Source organism: Pteronotus mesoamericanus, unplaced genomic scaffold, assembly GCF_021234165.1.
Source record: "Pteronotus mesoamericanus isolate MK-2021 breed Mesoamerican mustached bat unplaced genomic scaffold, CSHL_Meso_final contig_221, whole genome shotgun sequence".
In the NCBI taxonomy this organism is placed as follows: Eukaryota; Metazoa; Chordata; class Mammalia; order Chiroptera; family Mormoopidae; genus Pteronotus; species Pteronotus mesoamericanus.
Genome location: NW_026555092.1, coordinates 6,928,277 through 6,954,510, shown reverse-complemented (window position 1 = coordinate 6,954,510; position 26,234 = coordinate 6,928,277). Strand labels below are relative to the sequence as shown.

The 26,234-nt window shown below is 40.2% G+C and overlaps 1 protein-coding gene across 5 annotated transcripts; it reads left to right on the top strand.

The window, feature by feature from the left end:
• Window positions 1-471: 471 nt before the first annotated feature.
• On the top strand, window positions 472-25,962 carry TAF12 (TATA-box binding protein associated factor 12). Of its 5 annotated transcripts, XM_054571848.1 has the most exons (9): window positions 472-577; window positions 4,074-4,110; window positions 9,647-9,734; window positions 12,230-12,314; window positions 13,036-13,287; window positions 15,271-15,348; window positions 18,197-18,311; window positions 23,421-23,509; window positions 25,458-25,962. In XM_054571848.1, the coding sequence occupies exons 4-9, from the start codon at window positions 12,243-12,245 to the stop codon at window positions 25,491-25,493; spliced, it is 642 nt and encodes a 213-aa protein (XP_054427823.1). In that variant the 5' UTR covers window positions 472-577; window positions 4,074-4,110; window positions 9,647-9,734; window positions 12,230-12,242; the 3' UTR covers window positions 25,494-25,962. The 5 variants fall into 5 exon arrangements, with proteins under 5 accessions (XP_054427823.1, XP_054427824.1, XP_054427822.1 ...); XM_054571849.1 differs by lacking the exon at window positions 9,647-9,734; XM_054571847.1 differs by lacking the exons at window positions 4,074-4,110; window positions 9,647-9,734 and having other exon boundaries at window positions 25,458-25,961.
• The last annotated feature ends 272 nt before the right edge of the window (window positions 25,963-26,234 follow it).

Genomic DNA, 26,234 nt, shown 5'->3' with positions numbered 1-26,234 from the left:
CTGATAGATACTGAGCACTCAATTATTATTAATTGCCAATTCACAGGCACAACCGGTCTCTCTTGTCCCTAGGTTCTTGTGCTGCCAACTCCACTGTTGGTTCCAACAGGATACGTACGGGGTGCTGCGTTCCAGGTGATTATCCCCGTCCTGCTACCAAGGCTAAGGCACCAACCAAAAATGGCGACCTCTAACCCATACGAGGACGTCAATTACCGGTCATGGTGGCGATAGTCAGGACAGGCGGAGTCGGGAAGAAACGGCTAGGGCAGAGTTCGTAAAGCTCCCGTTGAAGGCGCTGAGCCCGCCCACGTTTCCAGTCAACACCCGGAGGAAAAAAATCTCCACCGCGGGAGCTCGGCAACAACCCAGAACAGCGACCACGTGTCGGAATGCAATCTGCGCCTGCGCAACTCAGGCGCGCGCCCGCCGGCCGGAAGAGCCGCGCGTTTCCGGGTTGGAGGCGGGGAGCGGTGCCGGAAGGACTCGGGGAGGGCCGAGCAGTCTGACCGGCTGCCGAGACGATCGCTTCACTGGGGCAGTCTCTGCATATCATGGGGAGATAGACCTGCTGCCTGTGAGTCTTGGGCCCTGGCAGTTGAGGAAAAAGAGCGGGAGGAGGGAGTCAGGACCCAGACCCACAGTGGGTCAGTGTTTGAAGAGGCAGATTGTTGAGACAGGACTGCGAGGAATCAGGCTCTTGGGATGGGACTGAGGGGATCGGGAATCGGAGAAGACGCGGCTCTGGGGACTCGGGCTCCAGGCGGGACTTAGGAAACGTGAACAGATGTGAGTTCTGGCACCTGAGAGAAAGCGGTCTGAGAGGGGCAGGATTGTGAGGACCCGCGCTCCTAAAAGGAGAGAGTGGTCGGAACGAAACGGGGCGTGAGGACACCGGCTCCTGAAAGGTAAAAGCGGAGCTGTGAGGACTAGGGCTCCTAAGAGGCAGAAGTGGGACAGTGAGGACCCGGGCTGCTAAGGATTCAGAGACAGCAGAAAGACGTAGATTCTTGAGGGGCAGAAACAGTAAGAGAACTTTTGGGTTCGGGAGGAACAGGAGCCGGCAGGGAAGACGGGCTTCTATGGAGACAGGATCGGGGCTTGGAGACTCCGAAGTACCTGAGGAAACAGGGCTGTGAGGACCCGAACTTCTAAAAGCAGAGAGTATCAGGGGGCATGACTGTGAGATCTACCTCTAAGGGAAAGGGATCTTTCCTCGTTTGGAAAAATACAGAGATCCATTTTTTTTTTCCTCATATTCTCTGAACCCAGAGTGGTAAAGAATGTATTCAGGAGAAGACGACTCCTTCGCTCTGCCTACTTGGCTTTTGGCAGCTTTTCTTGTGTCAGATACTTAATCTAGGAAGGCCACATGCATTATTCTTGCGAAGCTCTGATGTGAAGTTGAAGCAGTTTGAGCTCAGTTATATACTTGACAAGTGCTTTAAATTCCATTCCACTCAACCCTGACTGAGTACAGATCTCTACATTTCATATAAAAGAATGTCAGAGATGGAAGGGCCCGAAAGATAATCTTTTTTAAATTCCTTTTTTACGTGTAAAGAGGGCTTAGGACCACAGTGAAGAAATGCTGATTAGATCATGATTTGGTGCAATACCCTGCTGTACATAGCAAATAGAAGATGCTTGGTTAATATCCCTTGAAAACATGCTTCTAGAATCTGCTCCAACTTCAAACCTAAGGAGGAATTTTTACAGATTCTACTACTTTATTTTTAGTCTTGTTACGATATTCACATTGATACAGTAAATGTCACTACCAGTTAAGAAACCTTTCAGTGAAGCCCGTCTCTCCCCCAAAAGATGTAGTAAGCCATTTAAAAAGTTGCAGATAAGTAAGCTGTATCCTGTATTTTTAGCATAAACATTTACTGGAGATGGCTGCTTTTAGATAGTGTTGGCAGAGAGACATGGACCAGTCACTTTTCTTCAGTAATATCTGGTACTGACACCTACTCAGGCTAACCAGGCACCGTCATAAGCACTTTCAAGTACTTTTAAATTTTTATTGACTTTATTTGGGTGACATTGGTTAATAAAATTATATATAGTTTTCAGGTGTACAGTTCTATAGTACATCATCTGTATATTCTATTGTTTGTTCACCACACCAAGTATCAGATCTTAGATCATTTAATTACCACGTACAGCCCCGCAGATTAGGTACTTGTTAGTCCCATTGTACAGATAAGGAAGTTGGTTCAGAGATTAAGTGCCTTGTCTAAAATCGCACAGTATTAAGTGGCCCAGCCCTAGTCAAACCCAGTTATGTATTCGATTAAAATTTTTTTCTACTTTTCTATGTGCATCCCTCTTCATGTTTGTTTGCCCATCAGCAAAGTAGAAGTAGTAGTTTTCCAAAGCATATTGTTGAATGAACTCACCCCTCCTCCGTTAGACTGAATGTCAAGTACTATAACTTATTAGGGTACTTATGTAGTGTGGTATTTGAGAAGATCTAAATCTCTGTGTTTTAATTTTTATTATTACTTTTCTTTTTAAATTTCTGTGTTTTTAAAGAATCATAGGTATTCAAGATAGGAAAAAACAGGACCTGAATAGAACTTTTTTTTTTTTTTTTAAGATTTTATTTATCTAACTTCAGACAGGGGGGAAGGGAAGGAGAAAGAGAGGGAGAGAAACATCAGCATGTGGTTGCCTCTCACATGCCCCCCAGTGGGGACCTGGCCTGTAGCCTAGCCATGTGCCCTGACTGGGAATCGAACCAGTGACCCTTTGGTTCGCAGGCTGGCACTCAATCCACTGAACCACACCAGCTAGGGCTGAACAGAACTTTTTAGGAGGCCAAGAAAGACCAGTTTGAAACAAGAGCTTAAATTAGATTAACTTTACAATTGTAATATGGACTAGGTGATTGAGGAAATTGGGATAACTTAGCTGAAAGTACTTTTTCCCATTGAGTTAGCCTATGCTATTTGCAAGTGCCTACGCTGTATACAAGTGATTAAAACTTACACCAAATTATGAGGCTAATAAGCATGCCCCTGCCACCATTTCAGAGTACTAAATATTTCAATGATAGTTTATTACTGGATTAATATCCTCACCTTCATTTACAAAATGTACTTATTTCACTCCTTGGTGGCTCCAGCATTGATTGAATTATTATACTAGGATTTCAAAGTACCTAATCAGAAAATCATTGTGTTAGAGCAGAAATGAACATGGAACATACTACTTTTGATCAGAGGTCTTTGGGGAAAGCACCAACATACCTTGGAGGCAACATGTCAACAGTTCTTATAGTCTGCACTGTGAAACTGTGTGTCAGAGACAGGAGACAAACTTTGAACTCTGTACATATGAGTTTAATTTAAAATCTTACACTAATTGTTAGAGCTGGAAGGAACTTTAGAATTTGCCTGGTCCTGCTGTAGAAACACTGGTCACAGGGAACTCACTTAACTCAGTGGCAGAAGTAGGAGAGTACCCAGCTCTTCTGAGTTGGGTCTTCTCTTATCAGTCTCCTGCTGACCATTTGCCACTACTATTTTATTTCAATCCACTTTTTTTCCCTAATGTCTATAGTCGTAAGAATGGTTATAGAATGCCACCAACACATCTCAGAATGGATGAAACCTTTTAGTTTTAACACACTGATGTTTCTAACTAACATTTAGAAGAGGGGAGCATATATATCAGCAAACATTTAAAACATGTTCTCCTTTGTGCTTACCCTGTACCACATACTCTTCAAGTGCTTTAGATGTATAAATGTTGTGAATTGCTGTTAACAATCCCATGAGATATACTCTATGATTAACTCCATTTTACAAATGAGGACATTGAAGCATAAAGAGATTAGGCGACTTGCTCAAGGACATAAAGTTAAAAAGTGGCAGAATTGGTACTTGAACCCAGACAGTCACCAGAGCCCATGCCCTTGACCACTGTATTGTACTACTTTTGCATTAAGTCAAAACCACCTAAATAGGATCAAACTAGTCCAAAAACCAGAGGAGAAAACCCATATTTCTCTTGCTCTCAAATCTCACAGACTGCAATTAATTGATTCTTTTTGGTTCATTTAGGCTCAGAAATGAAGCCAGCGAGGAGATAAACAACCAGGTAGAAAACCCAGCCATTAAGTCCGATCATTCACCACAGGGCTTTTATGCCATCAGGCTAGTAGTCCCCTTGTCTCTGTATTTTGTGTAAATAATAAGTTCCTAAACATTTCAAAGGTAAAATGATGTTAGAGGCAATCTGATCTTCTATTCTCTTATTTTCTTCATTAAAATAAAAAAAAAAAATCTGTTAATGGAACAGATGCCCAGAGAAGGCCAGATCTTGTACTATTGCAAGGTCTCCACTGGTTTCCTACCTTCTGAAAAATCAGATCCTTTTAATACAGTAATAGTGTTGCAACTGGATTTCTGTTTGAGGAACAAAGTTGCTAAAAGCAAAAGCAGGGCTTGTCATCCCCAGCCTTTCAACCACAATTTAAATGTGATGGGTTGGGGTCAGGGAGGGAGAATATACTAGGGTCTTTAATTAAACTTGCAACCATACAATGTCGATTACTGGGGCATGGACTTTTCTGGACTTTGTGAATCCCATCATAGCACATGATTTCCACATAGTAGGTGCTAGTCAGGGTTTACTATTATAATTGTTCTCTCAAATTGTCCCATAGTTAATGCCTCTGTTTTTACACAGCAGTAGATCCCTATCTTTTGGCATTTTAAGGACATGAAAGTTAGAAATTTGAGTAGCCCAAAAGCAACCATGCTACATTACATAATGGAATTCAGGTTATTTATGATCACTTCATTCCATTGTGCTTGGTCAGCGTCGTCCACAGTAGGGCTTGATGAAAGTTGGCAGTGAACAGGTCATTTGAATGAATGGAGAGCCATTAACCATTCTGATTAAGTTGTGATATTTTGTTTTTTACATTTGCACACCATAAAATTATTTCGGGGGGTATGGTTCCATGAGTTGTAACGAGCATATACAAGGGGGGACCCAAAAAAACCCGGAATTATCTTCTGGAGGGTAGGCCCCTTGTAGTACAAGCTTCCCCTGCGAGGTGAGTGTTCTAGGGACCCATCTGTGTCAGTGTATCAGCTGGCTTTGTTGTGAGAGGTTGAGTTTGGCTTCACTGAATTTTTTTTGAAGTCTCTCAGCGCGTTTGACTGTTTCATGATGGGTGGTTTACCAGTGCACCTGCCCACAGGGCCCAGAGTGTTCAGCATTCTTTGACCAGAAATGGCATGACCCCCATGCCCCGCCCAACCTGTCCACCCTATCTAATGCTGAGAGCCTTTTTTTTTTTTTAATGGAAAAAGTCTTCAAAGGAAAATGTTTTGCTGTTGTAGAAGAAGTGAAACAAAAAACGACAGAGGCACTAAAAGCCATCAAAATAAACAAGTTCAAAAACTGTTTTAAGCAATGAAAAAAAGTCTCAGTAGATATATCAAATGGAGAGTATTTTGAAAGGTGACTGAAGTTTAAACATGTAAGAATAAATACACAATTTTGTATAAGTAAATTCTGGGTTTTTTTGGATCCCCCCTTGCACTGTTATGTGAGCACCGTAACAATCAGGTCACCTAACAGTTCCACACCCCCCCCAACCCCAGATTTCCCTCTGCTCCTTTGTAGAGAAACCCTCCTCCACCCAACTCCTTCACAACCACTGATCTGTTGTCCATCCATATAGCTTTGCCTTTTCCTGAGTGTCATATAAATGGAATCATACAGTAAGTGACCTTTTGAGTCTTGCATCTTTCACTTAGCATAACACATTTCGAATTATTCATGCTGTTGCATGTACCAGTTGTTCTTTTTATTGCTGAGTTGTATTCCATTGTATAGATAAACCTAGTTTGTTTATCCACTCACAAATTGAAGGACATCTATCTGGATTGTTTCCAGTTTTTGGGCAATTACAAATAATGTTGCTATGAACATTTACATATCAATTTTTGTATAAATAGAAGTTTCCATTTCTCTAGGGTAAATACTTGAGAGTGGGATTACTGGGTCATATAAGTACACATTTAACTTTATAAGGAACTGCCAGACTTTCCCAAAGGGGCTGCATCATTTTACATTCACATCAGAAATGTAGGCCTATTTCAGTTGCTCCACTCCCCTCCAGCTCTTGTTTATTTTTATTTTTTTAATTTTAGCTATTCTAATAGGGATTTAGTGGTGTCTCATTGTGGTTTTGATTTGTATTTCCCTAATGACTAATGAATATTGAGCATCATTTCATGTGTTTATTTGCCATCTATATTATCTTCTTTGGTGAAGGATCTCTTCACACCTTTTGCCCATTTTTAAATTGTTTTTGTGTTTTCTTTTTAAAAATTTTTATTTATTGATTTTTAGAGAGAGAGGAAGGGAGACAAAGAAACATCAATTTGTTGTTCCACATATTTTTGCATTCATTGGTTTATTCTTGTATGTTCCCTGACCTGGGATTCAACCCACAATCTGGGCATATCAGGAAGGTGCTCTACCCAACTGAGCTACCCAGCCAGGACGGGTTTTTTGTTTCCTTATTGTTGAATTTTAAGAGCTCTTTGTATATCCTGGATACAGGTTATTTGTCAGATATGTGATTTGTAAATATTTTCTCTTAGTCTGTGACTTATCTTTTTATTTTCTTATTTTCTTTTGCAGAGCAGAAGTTTTACATTTTGGGTTAAATCCACTTTATCAATTTCTTTCCTTTGTGGATTGTGCTTTTGGTGTTGTATCTAAGAACTCTGCCTGAGCCAAAGTCATGATAATTTCCTTCTAAGTTTTCTTCTAAAAATTTTATACTTTTACATTCTGACATCTGTGATCGATTTTGAATTTATCTTTGTATAAAATGTGAGATGTAGGTCAAGATTCACTTTTGTGGTTACCACTATATTTCATGTTATAGTTTAAAAACAGAGATCAGTATTACCTGTTTCTTCAGAGGAAACAAACCAAATAATAGTTTTTAAATTTTTTTCTTTTTTTCTTTTGTTTTCCTAGTTTTTAATTTTTTAAATAGGTAACATATATGCAGATAGTACAGAATTTGGGGTATACAATAAAAAAAAGTAAGTATAGTAGAAAATTTGGGGTATACAATGAAAAGTAAGTTTTCTCCCACGTTGGTCCTATAGACCACCTAGGTGCTGCCACAGCCATTCCCCTACCACCCGAGGCAACTACTGTTAATTAGTTTCTGATGTGTCTTTCCAGGACTAGATTATGCATTTAAAATTGTGTATCTGTGTGTTTTAATAAATGATAGCAAATTATCCTCACTATTCTGTAGCTTACATTTTCACTGAACAATGTTTCTTGGAGAGCATTTTATGAGCTTCTCATTTAAAAAAAAATAGCTTTATTGAGATACCTTTCACATATACAATTCACCCATTTGAAGTGTACAATTCAGTGTTTTTTGGTACATTCAGGGTTATGCAACCATCACCACAATCTAATTTTTGAGTTTTTCTTTTTAAGACTTTATTTATTTATTTGTTTGTTGGTTTATTTTTAGAGAAGGGAAAGGAGGGAGAAAGAGAGGAAGGGAAACTGATTGGCTACCTCTCCCACACCCCAAACTGGGGACCTGACCCACAACCCAGGCATGTGCCCAGACCAGGAATTGAACCAGTGACCTTTTGGTCCATAGACCAGCACTCAATCCACTGAGCCACACCAGTCAGGGCTAATTTTTAAGTATCGCCCCCCCCCTCCGCCCCTAAAAACAAAAAACAACCAAAAATAACCCATACTGCCCTGGCTGGTGTGGCTTAATGGATTGAGCACCAGCCTGCAAACTAAAGGGTTTGCAGGCTTAATTCCCAGTCAGGGCACATGCCTGGGCTGTGGGCCAGGTCCCCAGTAGGGGGTGCTTGAGAGACAACCACAAACTGATGTTTCTCTCCCTCTCTTTCTCCCTCCTTTCCCCTCTCTCTAAAAATAAATAAAATCTTAAAAAAAAAAAAAAACCCATACTATTAGCAGTCAATCTTTATTCCTCTCCCCAACCTCCCAGCCCTAAGTGACTACTAATCTACTTTGTGCCTTTATATATTTGTCTATTCTGGACATTTCATATAAATGGAATAATAAAATATCATACAATATGTGGTCTTTTATGACTAGTTTCAGCATAATATTTTTATGAACCTCATTCTTTGTCAATGTATTCCATTGTATAGTTTTGCCCTAATTTGTTTAATAATATCACTTTTGATGGACATTTGGGTTGAAATTTCTTGTATGTATAGTATTCCATCACATACAAGTTGCTAAAAATGAAACTATGGGATCACAATAGATACTTGTACCGTTTGGGTAGATACTACTAAGTAGCCCTTTATAGTGACCTCTAGCTAACTTCTGTTCTCTTCACACCTTCCCCGCCTCCCCAATATAAAGTGACTCTCCTTAAAATTTTCAAACACAATGTGTATAAAACTTTTTCATCATTGCCAAATGGAGAATAAGAGGTAGCTTGTAGTTTTAATTTGCATTTTTATTATGAACTAGAATAAGAATTATTTTATTATTTTAAGGGCTATTTGAATTTCTTTTTCTTGTGCTGTCTTTTTGCAATTTTTCTTTTGGGTAGTTGGGTATTTATTGATTTGTAGATTTTTTTTGCTAGTTTGTCTTTTGTCCTCTAACTGTTTTCTAAGTTTGCTGCCATGTAGACATTTTTAATTTTTATGTAATTTAACATATCAGTCTTTTCTTTTATGGCACCTGAGTTTTAGATCTTCTTAAGAAGGGTCACAGTTACCCTTGAGAATATGTTGTTCTAATTTTTAAAATTTAAGGCAATTTTAGATTTATATGCAGTTGTAAGAAATAATAGAGAACGATCCCTGTACACTTTGCCCAGTTTTCCTCACTGGTCACATTTTGCAAAACTGTTGTGTAATACAACAACCAAGATATTGCCATTGATACAACCTACCAATCTTACTCAGATTTCCCCCTTTTAGTTATACACTTTTGTTTGTGTATGTGTGTATTAAGTCTTACATAACTTAATCACTTTTCATTTATCCATCACTGCAGTCAAGATACTGAACAATTCCATTACCACAAGGGTCCCTCGTATTGCTCTTTTATAACCACACCCACTTCCCTCTCACCCAACCTCTGACAACCTCACTAATCTGTCCTCTATTTCTAAAATGTTATCATTTCAAAAATATTATATATAAGTAGAATCATACAATAGGTACTCTTTTTGGATTGGCTTTTGTTTCACATAATTCTCTAGAGATTTAGCCAAGTTGTGTGTTTAGTTTGTTTCTTTTTATTGCTAAGTAATACATGAATTCTATGGCATGATGTGCTAGAGTTTGTTTAACCATTTACCTCTTGAGAGACATCTGAGCTGATTCCAGTTGTTGGCTGTTACAAATAAAGCTACTATGAACATTCATGTACAAGTTTTTGTGTGAAAATATTTCCCTAGGATAAATGCCTAGGACCGCAAGCTGGGTCATATGGTTGTTGCGTGTTCAGTATTTTTTCAAATCAACTTTATTGGGATATAGTTTTCATACAGTAAAATGTAGACATTGTTAATTCCTGGTTCTATGAATTTTTTTAAATCCCCACTCGAGGATATGTTTATTGATTTTAGAGAGAGAGGAAGGAAGAGAGAAAGAGACATTGATGTGAGAAACAAGCTCCCACATGCACTGCAACCAGGGATCAAACCGGTAACCTAGGTATGCGCCCTGACCGGGATTAAACCTGCCACCTTTTAGTATACGGGATGACTCTCCAACAGCTGAGCCACCCGCTCAGAGCTGGTTCTATGAGTTTTGATAAATGTATGCAGCTATGTAAGTGTTACCCCACTCAAGACACAGAATTTTTCTATCACCTTAGAAAGTTCCCTCATGCCTCTCTGCAGTCAGTCTGCCCTATCAGTAGAGATTAGTTTTACTATAGAATTTCATACAAATGGAATCACGTATTACGTATTCTTTTGAGACGGGCTTTTTTTCCGCTGCTTACATATTTTAAGATTCACCCCTGTTTTATGTTCAGTAATATTTGTATTTTTCCTCTTTTTTAATAAACTATTTTTTAGAAAAGTTTTAGATTTACAGAAAAATTGGAAAAATAGTAGAGTTCCCATATACCATATACCCAGTTTCTTCATTATTAACATCTTATATTAACACGGTACGTTTGTTGTAATTAATGAACCAATATTGAAACATGACTATTAACTAAAGTCTGTAATTTATTCAGATCCTGGTTTTCCCCTAATGTCCTTTTTCTGTTCCAGGATACCACGTTATATTTAGTGTTCATCTGTATGTAAGTTACTCTGACAATGCATGCTTAGGTTTTCAAGAAACTGAAAACTGTTTTACGGAGTGGCTGGCTACACCAGTTGCAGTCCCACTAGCAGTATATGAGTGATCAGGCTTCCTGCACCCTTGCCAGCATTTGGTGTTGTCATTGTTTTTTTTATTTTAGGCATTCTGATAGGTATGTAGTTATAGCATTGTAGTTTTAATTTGCCTTTCTTTAATAATTAATGACATTGAACATCTTTTTGTGTACTTATTTGTCATCTCTATATATGTGTCTTCTTTGGTGAACTGTCTGGTCATCTCTTTTGTCCATTTTTTAATCAAATTACCTTTTTTTTTAATCATTGAGTTTTTGAGAGTTCTTTATACATTCTAGGTACTAGTGGGAAATGTAGTTTGTAAACATTTTCTCCCAGTCTGTAGCAGATAGTACCAAACCCTATGTATACCATGTTATTTCCTATACATACTTTTCCCATGATAAAGTTTACTTTATAAATTAGGCACAGTAAAAGATTAATGACAGTAACTAATAATAAATTAGGACAGTTATAATAATATAGTGTGGTAAAAGTTATGTGAATGTGGTCACTCTCCCAAAATATCATATTGTACAGTACTTACCTTCTTCAATGATGTGAGATGAGATGGTGATACAATGCCTACGTGATGAGACAAAGTGAGGTGAATGGCGTCGGCACAGTGACAGCATTAGGCTGCTCTAAGAGTAACTTGAACTTAAGCACTGTGATACCAGAACAGTTGATCTGACAACCCAGGCGGCTACCAAGTGACTCCCTGCAGGTGGCACATACAGTGTGGACGTGCCGGACAAAGGGATGATTCATGGCCCGGACATGAGTGAGTGGAGAAGCGTGAGATTTCATCGTGCTGTGCAGAAGAGAATATAATTTAAAACTAACAAATTGCTTATATCTGAATTTTTCACTTAATATTTTCGGACTGTGGTTAACTGCGACTAGAAAATGAAACCTTGGATAAGAGGTGGGGGGGGGGGTAGACTACTGTATTCTATGTTAACAGTCTTTTCCTTTCCTGATTCTTCCAGTGGTAGCATTAGCGGGCAAGGGAGAGAGCACAGACCCTATGTGGTTTAAAAAAACAGACAAGCAATCCTGATACTTTGCTGTCCCCCACAGCCACCTCTTGGCCAACAAGTTTCTCTTGGTCATTTAACCAGTGCAGTTAGTTTCTTTTATTAGAGTAAACCAGGGGAAGATGTCATGTTAGAAAGTTAGTATGTCGCGGAGGAACTCAGCAGTAGGGGCAAGAGTAAAACCGATGCAGATACCCATTCTGGTTGCTAAGCTTTACCAAGTTCTGAAAACCATTGTCTTGATTTCTGCAAGTTAAAATTCCACAATTTTGCCTGGCCAGCGTGACTTGGTTTGTTAGAGCATCGTCCCATGCACCAGAAGGTCATGGGTTTGATGCCTGGGCAGGGTACACACCTAGGCTGTGGGTTTGTCACCGATTGGGGCACGTGTGGGAGGCGATCAGTTGATGTTTCTCACATCAATGTTTCTCTCTCTCTCCAAAATCAATATATATCTATAATAAAAATAAAATAAAATTCCACAATTTTGGCCAGTTGTAGTGTTTCATAGGCTGCCAGTTTATCCCTAACAATATAATATTCATTTTATAGGAAGAGTCTCTGTTATTGTAATCATTAAATAACTTTAAAAGTCGTATATGAAAAAGATGAAAACTTTTTCATGGTGAATGATAATGATTTTTCACCAGTATGATAAGGAGATATGCCTCTCTGCATTCAGTTTGCCTGGATCCTGGTTGACGAAGATGTTCCAGGCTGCGGCACTGAAATGGTGCTGTGGCAAGGGTGGTTCTTGATGCCAGTTGTTCATTTACAGGTAGCTTTTGAAAATGGCTGCCTCTCATTTCACCGGGCTCACAGCCGTTGCTGATGTAATTAAAGATCTAGACACTCAGATAGCTGTAAGTAAGCTCTTTGAGGCCACTGTGGGAGGAACTTGGTGAATGTGCTTCTGATTTTTGTGACACCAAAGCTGATGTCACAAATTCAAGCTTGTGGCTCTAAAATTTAGCAGTCTCAACTACTCCAGCCTAGGGACTCTGCATGTACCTAAAATTGCTAACACTCAGAGAAAATTTGCTCTTGATGGCAAAAAAAGACTTTCACAATTGCTAAAAATTGTGTTTATTAGGTATTGCCCTGACATAGAGTCAAGCATGTTTTGAAATGTCAAAGTAAACTAATCCGTTTTCTGAAGTTTTGCGACTGGGTTTTAAGTATGCGACTGTGCCATAATTTATTTGAATTGTAACATTATTTGATCTTCAACAATAGTGCATGCAGTACTTAACCATGTATTCTGTTTTTACAAAGTCTCCAAAAATGTATTTCTCATTCTAGTTTATTTTTGTACATAAGAGTCCTCATTTCATTTACTTTCATATTTCAATTTTGTGGACTATGTTATTTAGCTTTGGGAGAAGAGGTGGTTTCTAAATATCAGATGAGAGCAACAAATATTCGTCCTTCCCTTCATTTTTAGTGCGCAGGTATCAAATGGTTACCATCCCTGATATACTGAAGACCCTTCGAAGCCTGGTAGACCACATATAATTTTACTGTCAAAACTTATACTTTATTACAGGTGCCTCTGGAACTAATTTTCATGTTTTCCTTCCACAGTTGATTGGCCTCGGTCCTCATACCTCCAGAAAGAAACAGGATCTTGATAAGCTCTATGAGCTGAAGTCCAAAGCTCGGCAGATTATGAACCAGTTTGGCCCCTCAGCCCTAATCAACCTCTCCAATTTCTCATCCATAAAACCAGAACCAGCCAACACCCCTCCACAAGGCTCCATGGCCAATAGCACTACAGTGGTTAAGATACCAGGCACTCCTGGGTCGGGAGGGCGTCTCAGCCCTGAAAACAATCAGGTATCATCCTCTTGCTTTTTGCTCTCTGTAGTCACCGCTTATCTGTTACTTGAACCAGTAATGCTCTGAGAAATGTCCATCTCAGATGCTGCCCCTTCCCCTCAGTTGAAAGAGGTCTTTTTCCCTCCTCAGACTTCTAAAGTTCTCAATTGAATTATCATGTGCAACATTTATCAATTTTTACTTGTAGTATTTGTGTGTGTCTACATGCTTATATACCTATATCCATACACACATTAATACAATACTTTATCTATGACAGGTGTTTATATATTTATATGTAAATATATGTGCTATATAATTATTTGATAAAATAGTTAAATAAAATAGTAAAATAATTAATGGATTCAGTATTCATTATTCTTATAATAAAAGTACTCTTGCCTTCAGCCTTTTCTCCTTCCAGGTCCTCTAGCTGCTGCCATTATTAATTTTCTGCAGTGATTCTAAAATCTGCCCCCCCTCCCCTTTCTAATTCCTGATCCTGATGCTGTCCTCCAGAGCCACAGGAAATAAAAAATAAATGTAATCTCTTGACTTGGGCCTCATAGGTTGGGTAGCCTAGGATAAGGGGACAGCATTTCAAGAGAATGGGAGGAGAGACTAGCAAAGGTGAATGGGAAGGACTGGACAGGTAGTGAGAAGACCAACCTATGTGAATGTGGGGTTTATCGGAGAACAGGAGATAAAATTATGTGGGTAGGATTACAACAAAACATATTGGACCTATACTAATCAGTTTCCATTGGAACTCTTAATAAAAACTCTTTGCAAATATTTATTAGAGGAGTAATATAATCAAAACAGATGTCTTAGGAGGATTAACTTGGCAGTAAAGAGACAAAAAAGGTAGGAAAGGGGTAGACTAGGAAGAAGGTCAAGTCTAACACTTTTACAACAAATTAAGACGTGCTGAAGGCTTGAATTAAGTGATAATGATAGAATGGAGAAACATGGAGCTGAAACATCATTAACAAATGTTTATTTTTTTAAAAATTCTATTTTTCCCTGTTTCCAAGTTATACATGTTTATCACAGAAACTTTTGAAAACCACAAAGAATAAATAGCGAATAATGCTACTACCACCCAAAAATATCTATGGGTAGCATTTTAGTGTATGTCCTTGATCATTTCTTTTTTAAGATTTTATTTACTTATTTTTTTAGAGAGGGGGGAAAGGAGAGAGAAAGAGAAACATCAATGTGTGGTTGCCTCTCACGTGTCTCCCACAGGGGACTTGACCCACAAACCAGGCATATGCCCTGACTGGGAATCGAACCAGTGACCCTTCGGTTCACAGGCTGGCACTCAATCCACTGAGTCACACCAGCCAGGGCTCTTTGGTCATTTTTTAATGGTATATATATTTGACATGACATTTCCTCTGTGAAGGAGAGATCATAGTTGTACATACCTATACAAAGATTTAGTTGTACAAAGATGAACACATGTTCCCTGCCCTCAGGGAGCTTTCAGCTTATTAAGCCAGAAACAGGCAAGTTTATAAATGTACATAATGATAGAAGGGTACACAGGGTACAGGAGAGGCGAAAGGAGGAAGGTTGCTTTTACATGGCTGGGCTAAAAAAAGCATCAGAAAGGAGGAACCATGAGCCAAGCAAGTAGAAAGAAGGGTGGAAGAGCATGTCCAAAGGCAGCAGAGTCACGGTATGATTTGTGGTGGTCAGAGAATTGTAAATTATTTAATGTAGAGGGAGATAGGCACACTGAGAAGAAGAGATGAGGCCGAAATAAATTGCCTGATAGACGTTGGCCTCTCTTCCAAATTGCCCTTTCTGCCTTTCCCTAGGCCACTTCAGTCTTGAGAGTGTAGTCATAGCAATACCACCAGGTAGGCCAGACTGTTAACTCTTTGGAGAGCAGAAACTGAAGCCAATGAATTCACAGTTGTTCTTCATCATAAGGTAATGAGTTGTTTGTTTGTTTGATACTTGGCTGAAAAATCTCCCAATTAACTTTAGGTATTGACCAAGAAGAAATTACAAGACTTAGTAAGAGAAGTGGATCCTAATGAACAACTGGATGAAGATGTGGAGGAGGTAAGATGGTTGGGTACCCCGGAGACTGTGTCCCTGAGAACCAGAAAAGAATAGTGGTTACAAGCACAGACTTCAGAGGCAGACAGATCTGAATTTGCATCTTGCCTCTGCCACCTAACCCTTTGTAGCTATGGACGAATCACTTAAGCTTCCTGAGACTCAGCTTCCCCTGTCTTAGTAGGGTATGACATTATTAATCTACAGGGTTATTGTGGGGGTCCCATGGGATAACTTAAGTCACTTTATACCTAACAGCTGCTGCTACTTTTGTCTGTCAAAAAGGGCATAATCTGCTGCTCACAGGCAATCACTTTCAACAATTTTAGTTGTTCCTAGAATATTCTTCCATATTTCAAAACTATATGCTTAAACAGATACTTTTATTTTCATTCTTTTCCCCTTTTTAACAGATATTCTTTGATTCATTTATTTATTTTTAATTTTATGTATTTATTTTTAGAGATAGGTGAAGGGAGGGAGAAAGGGATAGAAACATTGATGTGTGAGAGAAGCATCAATTGATTGCCTCTCCCACGCCCCCAACTGGGGACCATAGTGCAACCTGGGCATGTGCCCTGACCAGGAACCAAACCAGCAACCTTTTGGTTTGCAGGCTAGCACTCAATTCACTGAGCCACACCAGCCAGGGCTGATTCATTAATTTTATAATAGTCTATTGACTTCCTGTTATGATAGATAATAATTTTGTTAAACAATTCACATACATACCATATACTCCTTCCTTCCCCTCATTTTTCCAGTATAGTTTGGTCACAATTATTTAATAACTTGAAAGTCAGTATTTACATTATTCTGACTATGTAAATATTGTTCACCGCTGAGCCAAGTCATTCGTATCTTTGATTACTTTTCGTTTCTTGTGTAACTTATTCTCTTGAAGTTGATCATTGACTCATTTTTATTAGTTTTCTATGCGCCTTTTTTATTCTGTTTCCACTATCAGCTGTTATACACCTGTCAACACTGTTTTCCAAATGGAAAAATAATCTATTGGTTTGGGTCATCTCCCATCTCCCCACCCCACCAAAGATATCATTCCCAGAAAACTCCATCCTCTTGTGGTCTGATTAATCTTGGTCCACTTGCACAAATCCCTCCTAGGTCTTTCTTTGGCCTCTTTGGATTTCTTGTTTCCTAGATCATACATCCTGTTTTTACATAATTCCCTTTTTTTGTTAAAGCACTTTTTTTTTTAACTTCCTACAAAAAGATAGATGAGAGGTAAATGTCTTCAAATGTATACATTCTAACTTCACACTTAATTTTTAGTTTGGCTGTATTTAGAATTCTGTTTTGGAAATCTTTTTTCCTTTCAGCTGTGAAGAGATTACTCTATTACCTTCTAAAAATCTCCTATTAAGAAACCTTAAACTATTCTGATCCTGATCCTATTGAAGTCTTATCTTTTTCCTGTTCTGAATTTTCATATGAGCCTTAGTATGTTTATTTTTTACATTTGTTGTACTGAGTTTTTGGAGGCCTCTTTTATTCTAGAGACCTATGTGCCTCAATTCTGGGATGATTTTGTATATTTTGTTTTGGTTTTGCCTTTGCTGAGGCATATGTAATGATAGGGAAAGAAAATGCAGGTTATAAAAACAGTATAACCCCATTGTTTTGTTTTATTTTAACCAGAGGGAAAATATTTGCCCGTTTCGTGTAAGTGTAGTTTTTTTTGGAGCAGCACCTTTTTTAAGATATAATTCATGTACCACAAAATTCATCTATTTGAAATATACAGTTTGGTGGTTTTTAGTATATTTGCCAGCATTATACAACCATTAACACAATCGATTTTAGAATATTTTCATGATTCTTAAAAGATACCCATACTCAGTAGTCACTCCCCATTTTCCCCAGCCCCCACAGCCCTAGGCAACTAACTATTAATATATTTTCTGTGTTTATAGATTTGCCTATTCTGGACATTTCAAATATATGGAATCATAACATTTTGTGACTGCCCTCTTTCACTTAGCATAATGTTTTGTTTTGTTTTAAGGTTTTATTTACTTTAGAGAGAGGGGGAAGAAGGGAGAAAGGGAGAGAAACATTGATGTGATATAAAAACATTGATCGGTTGCCTCTTGTATCATGCACCCCAGCTGGGGACCAAACCATAATCCAGGCATGTGCCCTTGACCAGGATTCAAACTGGCAATCTTTTGCTTTGCAGGCTGATGCCTAACCAACTGAGCCACACCAGTCAGGGCCTTAGCATAATGTTTTTAGCTTCAGAATTCTGATTTTTCTCATCACACAGTCCAGGATTAATTTATAATGAAGTGGAAAGAACCTGGGGTTTGAACTCAGAACCCTGAGGTTGAATCCACATTCTGCTGCTTAGTAGTTGCATGGCCATTGTCCATGGCCGTGGACAAGGTAGTCTCCTTACGTCGTAGCATCCTCTACTGTAGAATGAGGATAAAATTCATGCCCCATTTTTTTCCCACAGGATTATTATAAGGACTAGGTAAGAAAATAGAGATAAAAATGCTTTAAGAGGCTATGAGTGAGGAATAATAATGACTCACTTTTGTTTTCCCACCTAATTTAGAAGACAATATGGGGGAGATAGATTGGGCTGGTTGATGCCTGCTGGGTGGAGAGTGTAGAAAGCTCATCCTCAGAAAGGTGTGAATTGCACTCCACCTGGTTAATGAGTTGATGTGCCTCTATTGCCATGTCACTCCTCCTCCTCACCTTAAGCCAAAGGCTGATTGTAGGCCTTCTAATAGAAAGCCTGCCTAAATATGTGGTTGCCCCAGCTCCAGGCAGCCCCCCTGCCAAAGACATGGTTACTCTCCCATACTTTTGTATTCCCCAGATGCTGCTGCAGATTGCCGATGACTTTATCGAGAGTGTGGTGACAGCAGCCTGCCAGCTTGCTCGGCACCGCAAGTCCAGCACCCTGGAGGTGAAGGATGTCCAGCTGCACCTAGGTACGTGGTCTCGTTTCTCCCTCAGGTGTCCACACTATTGCTCCTTCAGGACCGCAAGGGACAGTGTAGTCAGAGGAAACTTTGTGCCGGGATTCGACCTTCGGGCTCTGAGATTTGTGTGTTCCAGACGTGGGGTCTACCACTTTCTAACTGTGTCACCTTATCCTTCTTACTTAATTTCTCTTAGATCCCATTTCCTCATTGGTAAAGTGGAGATCATAATATCCTCCTTATATGGTGATTGTGAGAATTATGGATTTGATTTGTAAAATGACTGGCACAGGACCTGGCCTAAAGTAAGAGCTTAGTAAATGCAGCTACTATATCTCTACCATTCAAATAATGATGTTTCCCTTCCAGTTTTTGCCTTATCTATGCATTTTTCCCAAGTAAATTATAATTATAATGCAAATATCTTACTTAATAAACTTAATAGCCACTAAAGTAGAGCTTGGGTTTTCCTGGAAGATACTCATCTAACATTGATAACCATAATCTCCTAAAAATGAGTAAGCTCCCCTCTGCATTGGTAATAGTGTGATCAAAAGAAAGCAAACAGTTGCCCTGTCTAGTGTGGCTCAAAGAGTTGGGCATCACTCCATAAAGCAAAAGGTGGCCAGTTCGATTCCCAGTCAGGGCTCACGCCTGGGCTGTGGGCCGGGTCCCCAGTTGGAGGCATGTGAGAGGCAGCCAATCATGTTTCTCTCACACATCGATGTTTCTTTCCCTCTTTTTCTCCCACTCTTCCCCTCTCTCTAAAATATAAATAAAATTTAAAAAAGAAAAAAGAAAGCAAGCAGTCTCTAACTACAAAGACAGTCGGGCCAAGTGAATGATGCAGAAGATATTAAGGAATTCATTGCAGATCAGCCAATGACTGATTACTGAAAGGCTTACCCCCTGGTATCAAGAAGACACTGTTTTGGGAGGCATTGGTAGTCCAGGTGGAGTAAATAACACACTTCTGGTTAATGTTGCTGTTATTAGTAGCAGAGAACAGACATTTTGATGATCTATTATGTAACAAATCACCCCAAAACAGCAGCTTAAAACAATAACAGTTGTTTTGGTTCATAAGTTTGGACGTTGGCCGGGCTTAGCTAGACAGTTTTGCTAACAGTCTTCATGTGATTGAAGTCAGATGGTGGGTGAGGCTCAGACTGTATTGAAGGGAGGTGTGCTAGTCTCCAAGGCTGACATCATAAAGTACCACAAACTAGGTGGCTTAAAACACCAAAACGTGTTTTCTCCTAGTTCTGGAAGGCTAAAGTTTAAAATCAAGGTGTCAGCAGGATGTGGTTTCTTCAATGCCTCTATCAAAGAATCTTCCCTTGCCTCTTACTAGCTTCTAGTGGTAATGCCAAGTAATCCTTGGCATTCTCTGGCTGATAGCCGTATCGCTCCAGTTTGTACCTACATAACTCCAGTCTGTGCCTCCATCTTCACATGGCCTCTCTCTGGGTCTCTTATCCTCTTCTCATAAGATACCAGTCAGATTGGATTAAGGGTCCATCATACTCCGTAATGACCTCATCTTAACTCATAAGAGTTGATCCTTGAACAGCATGGGTTTGAACTGCGTGGGTCCATTTCTATAGAGGCTTTTTTCAATAAATACGCAGTCAGCCCTTTGTATTCTCAATTTGCATGCTGCAGATGTAGCCAGCCATGGACTGAAAAAGGTATTTTCTATCCAAGGTTGGGAATCATGTATGCAGAGGACTGACTTGTTACATGTGGATTTTCCACTGCATGAGGGTCGGTGCCCCTAACGCCCACATTGTTCAAGGTTCAGCAGTACATCTGCAACCATTCTATTTGCCTTTCATTCTGACGTCCTAGGGGTTAGGACTTCAATATATCTTTTGGGGATACAGTTTAGCCCGCAACAGAGCTTCATGGCCATGTCTGATGTCTGGACTAGGAACTCTCAAAAAGCTGGGACTGTGCAGGTTTCTTTCTCTCTGTCTCTATCATCTCTCTACATGGGCTCCTCATACACAGTCCCAGGATGGCTGGATTTCTTACGTGGCAGCTGAAGACTCCCAGAATGAGTGTCCCGTAAGCACCTAGCAAAAACTGCATGGGCTTTTCCAACCCAGTCTCCAAAGTCACAGAGCCATCACTTCTGCTGAATTCTGTCCCTTTGGGCAGTCACAAAGGCCGGTCTAGGTTCAAGGGGAGGGAAGGTAAACTCCACTTCTTGAAGGGAGGAGTGTGAAGGGATTTGTAGACATGTTTTAAAACCACCACAGTACAAATTCTTAGAGACATAAGGTAGAATGGTGGTCACCAGGCACTGGGGAGAGGGGAGGGAATGGCAAGTTACTGTTTAATGTGTACAGGGTTTTGATGAAAAAATTTTGGAGATGGGTAGAGGTAATCATTGCACAACACTGTTAATATGCTTAATGCCACTGAACTACACACTTAAAAGTGTTTGAAATGGTCAATTTTATGTATATTTTATCACACTCATAAAACCACAACAGATTATATTACACTGAGAGTTTAACATTGCTATTTTAAAAAACATTTTGTATTTTAATTATTGAAAATAAAATTGGAATATCAGTTTATTCACTAATGGTAAGAAATAATTATCACAGAGACTAGAATGTTCAAAAGGCTGCATGACCAGGCAGCATCTGTAGCAAGTCTTATGGAAGCTGAATCATAATCAAAAGATTTCTTGTAGGGCTTGGGGAATTAGGGAACCTGGGATGAGATGTACCAGGTCTGCTGCACACCCCCCACACCTCTCAACAAAGATAGCCTTTGCCAATGGGCCTGCAAATACTTTTTTTTTTTTCATTGATTTTAGAGAGAGAAGAAGGGAGGGGGAGAGAACACACAGATTTGTTCCACTCATCCATGGATTCATTGGTTGACTCTTGTATATGTCCTGACCATGGGATCGAACCCACAACCTTGGCCTATTGGGACAGCACTCTGACCCACTGAACTACCCAGCCAGGGCAGGGCTGTAAATTCTTGACTTCTCTCTTCTGGATGGACTGTGATGCCAGTGTCTGCTTTTGACCCAATTTTCTGTATTTTCATAGTTGAATAACCTCCTCTTTGATTGACAGAGTCTTTCTTCAGAAATGTGAATGTTAAATGGGATAATGTACATAGGACGGTTTGTACAATGCTGCTTTGTACCAGGCATTTTACTCTATGTCTTATTCACTAAATGATTGTTGTTATTATAGTAATATCATATGGACTACAAATACACATATTTTTAAATACATTGTACACATCCTTACAGATATGCATTCATGCCTGGTAGCTACTCTCCTTCTTTAAAATAACTTTGCAAATGCACATTTCAATACACTTTGTGTCGATTGTAAAGTTTAATTCCCAGAGAATAAACTTAGTGCCAGTTTCAAGTACTGACAACAAATAATATTAGCAGAAGAGTTCATTCTTATTTTCAAAAAAATATTGGAAGAGAGCTGTATATAAACTTACTCTAGAACCAAACATGAACCACTCATTTACTCAATATTTAATGTGCGTTAGACACAAATTATAGCTATGAAACCACTTATATACAATTTGATTTGAGTAAGTGCCTGCCTGGAGCAAAACAAATTTGCAAAACAAATGTTTAAAGTACTCTAGGGAAGTGTGACACAGGAGTTCCCTTGTAACTGTTTTTAAATAGACACTCATTCTGTAAATGGTCCTGTGCATGTACAGTTGACCCTTGAATGACACAGGTTTGAACTATGTAGATCCACTTATATGCATATTTTTTCAATAACTACACACAGTATAGTAAATGTATTTTTTCTTCCTAATGATTGTAAGAGCTAGAAGCTGCCGTTCTGCCCGTGCTGTGACCTGCTGCCTAATAATTCATCAAACAGGCAATGGCCCTCAGTTACACTGGGCTTCCTGTACTCCCCAAACTCCTGCCCCGTTTACTGCCCTAGCCTGCGGCCACAGTTCTTGTTCACCCAGTCCTATCTGACCACAGATCATTCCGTGCTAAACGATAGGCTTGTGAATAATCTAGTATTGTGCAGAAGCTAGTCAACCCTAGCCCTCTCCCTAGGCAGCTTACCTCATGCCTCACCCCTGACCCATCCCTTAAGCCTCAACCCTAAACTCATAAAAATGCTCGGACTCTGCCCACTTGCCAGCAGGTCGCTGATTCAATCTGATAAACTCATTGCCTGTTCTCCTGTCGTCTCTCCCCTCACTCTGCCGAACCTAACAATTATTTTCTTAACATTTTCCTTTCTCTAGCTTATTTTACTGTAAGAATACAGTGTATAATACATAATAACTTACAAAATTAGGTTTATCAACTGTTTATGTCATTGGTAAGCCTTCCAGTCAACAGTAAGCTGTTACTAAAGTTTTGGGGAAGTCAAAAGTTATATGCAGCCCTGACCAGTGTGGCTCAGTTGGTTGGGCATCTGTCCCAAAAAGCGAAAGGTTACCTGTTCGATTCCTGGTCAGGGTGTATGCCTGGGTTGTGGGTTCGGTCTGCGGTGGGGGCGTGCACCAGCGGCAACCGGTTGATGTTTCTCTCTCACAACCTTGTTTCTCTCCCTCTCTTTCTCCCTCCCTTCTCCTCTCTCATATAAATAAATAAATAAATATGCTTTCCAAAAAATTATATGCAGATTTTTCAACTGTAGGGGGCAATGTCACACAGCCTCACAGGGAAGCAGCAGAGCTGAGCCTTGGCTCTCCGCTCCAGAACACTAGGAACGCCCTTCTGTCCCCACTCTTCCTCTGGGTTTGGGAGAGGTTACTTTGAGCATAGGAGTAAGACAACTGAAGAAACAAATCACTTTCCTTTTTTGTGGAGCTTCAGGGAAACCTTATGACTCAGCACCCATAGCTTTGACTCATTTACCCCTTTTGTCTCTGCAAGAAGGTCAGATGGTATCCTTGGGAACCTTGGAGGCACAACATGGGGTTCCCCCATTTGTATTCCATAGAATCCTTCTGCAGGGTTCCTGTTACTTAGTGTAGTTGATTGCTTAGATTCATTCTCCTCCGCAACCCTTGTCTGAGGATCACACTGCACCCTGACCCCGTCTTCCCAGTCTCCTAACCTCTGTGCCGGCCTTTGCCTTGCAGAGCGCCAGTGGAACATGTGGATCCCAGGATTTGGCTCTGAAGAAATCCGACCCTACAAAAAAGCTTGCACCACAGAAGCTCACAAACAGGTGAGGAGCCATCAGAGCCCCAGGGCAGCCACAGCTGACCCCTTGAGCTGTGTCTTGGAGGCAGAGGCGTGCGGGCAGCTGCCATCGCTGCAGCTGTCACTTCCCCTCACAGCCCGCCTCACTCTGGACCGAAGGGCAGAGAGGGCAGCGGCAGCGGGGCGCCTTGGGGGATCCGTCACATATTTCCTTCATGTGTGGCTGTTCCCACAGCAGGGTCTCTGTTTTTTCTGTCAACTCTGAAGGGCATCGCTTAAAGCTGTTGAGCCTAGGTTCTTCTAATAGGGATGGAACTCATCCCCGCCCAATTCCTTAATGGAGTCTCCCTTCATTATTGGTGATTTGAACATCACATATGGCCCTGTGACTGAGGACAGTTTAAGGAAAGCAGAGATGTGTTTTACTTGTCGGGGGAGGTAGCACCCAGGCTGCTCTGCCAGGCATTCCGGCCTCTGTCATAGCATACCCTTCGTTCTCTCTCTCTCACCATGGAACTGAGAAGTCAGTCTGAGAACCTAACACCACTTCTGCTGTGGAGCAAGTTGTCCCTGTCATTGGTCGGTCTAGTGGCATTCGTTGCCTCCCTTGACAAAGCTGTTGTCTTTTCTGTCTTAATTTAACTGGCTACTCTGATCTGAAATGTGAGCTTATTCTAGCTCACGCACCTGGGCCATCTTGGCCAAGCGTCCCTTGCTTTTCCATAGCGTGGGATCTCTGGAGTGGGTGCGACCCTAGAGCTCACAGAAGCAGCCCTGTAAGAAAGCTGTCAATAGCCTGGATCAAAGGACCACAGTGTTCTTCAAAAGGGAGTCCCTCCAGATGAAAGATGGCCATTTTGTCTCTGCTCCCAAATTATCCATTTTTTAGTCCTATTCATGTGTGTGTGTGTGTGTGTGTGTGTGTGTATCAACAAATATAATAGAATATTGCTTGGTCAAAAACTGCAAGCAAAGAAATTCATTCACTAATTTGGCCAGGGCTGGTAATAGTCAAATTTGAACTCCATGGTCTGACTCTTTCCCTGATGGGTTGTGGTAGAAGTTGTCGGTGTCAGCTTCCTTCAGTGCAAGTCACCAAGTGTGAAATGGCAACAGGCTTGAAACAAAGGCCCCTCTCCTATTATGTGCACTGTCAGAGAAGAAAGTGGGTGTAGGTGGGGAGCCTAGAAGACACAAGCTTTGATGGCCTTTCCCCTAAGTCCCCGAAAAGGCAAGGGCTGTCACCTGCTGTTTGTTTTTTGTTTTTTTTTTACTGAAATAATTTATTGCAATTTCAAATTGTCTTAAATAAAAGCAATTATTAAAGGAATAATTATTGTTCCAGCTAAAAACATAATTCCTAGAAGTGGCAGCTGTGATAGCCACTTGTGAAACTGGAAAAAGATCACATGAAAAAATTGACAACAGCATGAAAAGAGAAGCAAAGCGGTACCATTAGTGTATATCTCTTGAGTGATGATCAGATTTATAGAATGGTTTATTTAATCAAGACATTTAAAAATATTAATTTCCTTGATATGCTTTCAAAGCAAAACCTTTCCGCAGCTACAGTTTGTTAGTAAAAGTAATATATTTCCATTCCCTTGATCCAAGTAGAACTAAACTTTATGAGCCAGTAGCAATCAAAGGACGTAAAGGGAAGGTAGACCTTGAGATTCAGACCTAGAAATAGACACCCTGCACATCACTGTGATTACAAATCTGTGTCACCTTCTGCTTTTAACTTGTTTGCCATCCTGCTAGCCTAGAGCAGTTTGTCTTTGGGTGAATGGAATGGATCCATTGGCCCATCTAAACATCTCTGGGGCCCTCCTGATTGTCCCCAGGTTAGATGGAGCTTGCTGAGCTGGCCTGTGCCTGTAATACAGACCATGCCGCCTGCTAGCCACACGGGACGTCCCAGAAAGTTCCTGACTGTAACCTGTGTATTGGTTATTTCTCTCTCCTTTCAGAGAATGGCATTGATCCGGAAAACAACCAAGAAATAACACATGGAAAGGTCAGGGAATGGACAACAATGTATTTGGAGATACTTGAGCTGAGACCTCAGCCATCTCATCCTTGGATTTTTTTTTTTTTTTTTAATGCTTTACAGAGAAGCATATATTTTTTATTAACAGTGCAGCAATATCTATAATGACTGAGAGGATCTGCCAAAAGAATAAAGCCTCCTACCCCCACTCTGGCCCCTTTTCCCTGCCGTCTCAAAGAGGAGCAATGTATCTTCCAGAGAAGATTTTATTTGTGGTTTATTATATAAGTGATTGAATATGGGACAAAGCAGTATATGGTCTTGTTTGGTGAGACAGTATTAGCAGGATTTGTAGAGGTTTCTGTTTCCTTCTCCCTTCCCTTTTTCCCTATACTTTGTAATGTCAGTGTTTATATGAATATGACTTTCATTTGCTTTTCCAGAATAAAGAACTTATGAATCGAAAGATACAGGGTGCATGGCTTACAGCCTTTGGAATCCCAGAGGGAGTTAGGAGGAGCAGCGGAACTGGATGCAGCCCCCTAGTCAGCAGGTGGCAGCAATGTTACTCATTTCTGTGCCTAAGAAAAGACCTAGGGATTTTCCATTACTTTACTCCAAGGAAGGCTATACCATCGGTAGAAGTTTGAGTCCAGCTTCTCTGCCATAGAATTGGGTAGGGTGACTTCTCATGAGCCCAAACTGAAGAGGCATCCTGGTTTTGACAAAGCCTTTGTTAACCTGCTCTTCTGGAACT

Bases quoted from the DNA above. Each gene is read 5' to 3' on its own strand.
- TAF12 (XM_054571849.1), top strand. From the start codon at position 12,243: ATGGCTGCCTCTCATTTCACCGGGCTCACAGCCGTTGCTGATGTAATT. The intron at 12,315-13,035 runs GTAAGTAAGCTC...TTCCTTCCACAG, and splicing joins ATCTAGACACTCAGATAGCT to TTGATTGGCCTCGGTCCTCA. The intron at 13,288-15,270 runs GTATCATCCTCT...AATTAACTTTAG, and splicing joins TCAGCCCTGAAAACAATCAG to GTATTGACCAAGAAGAAATT.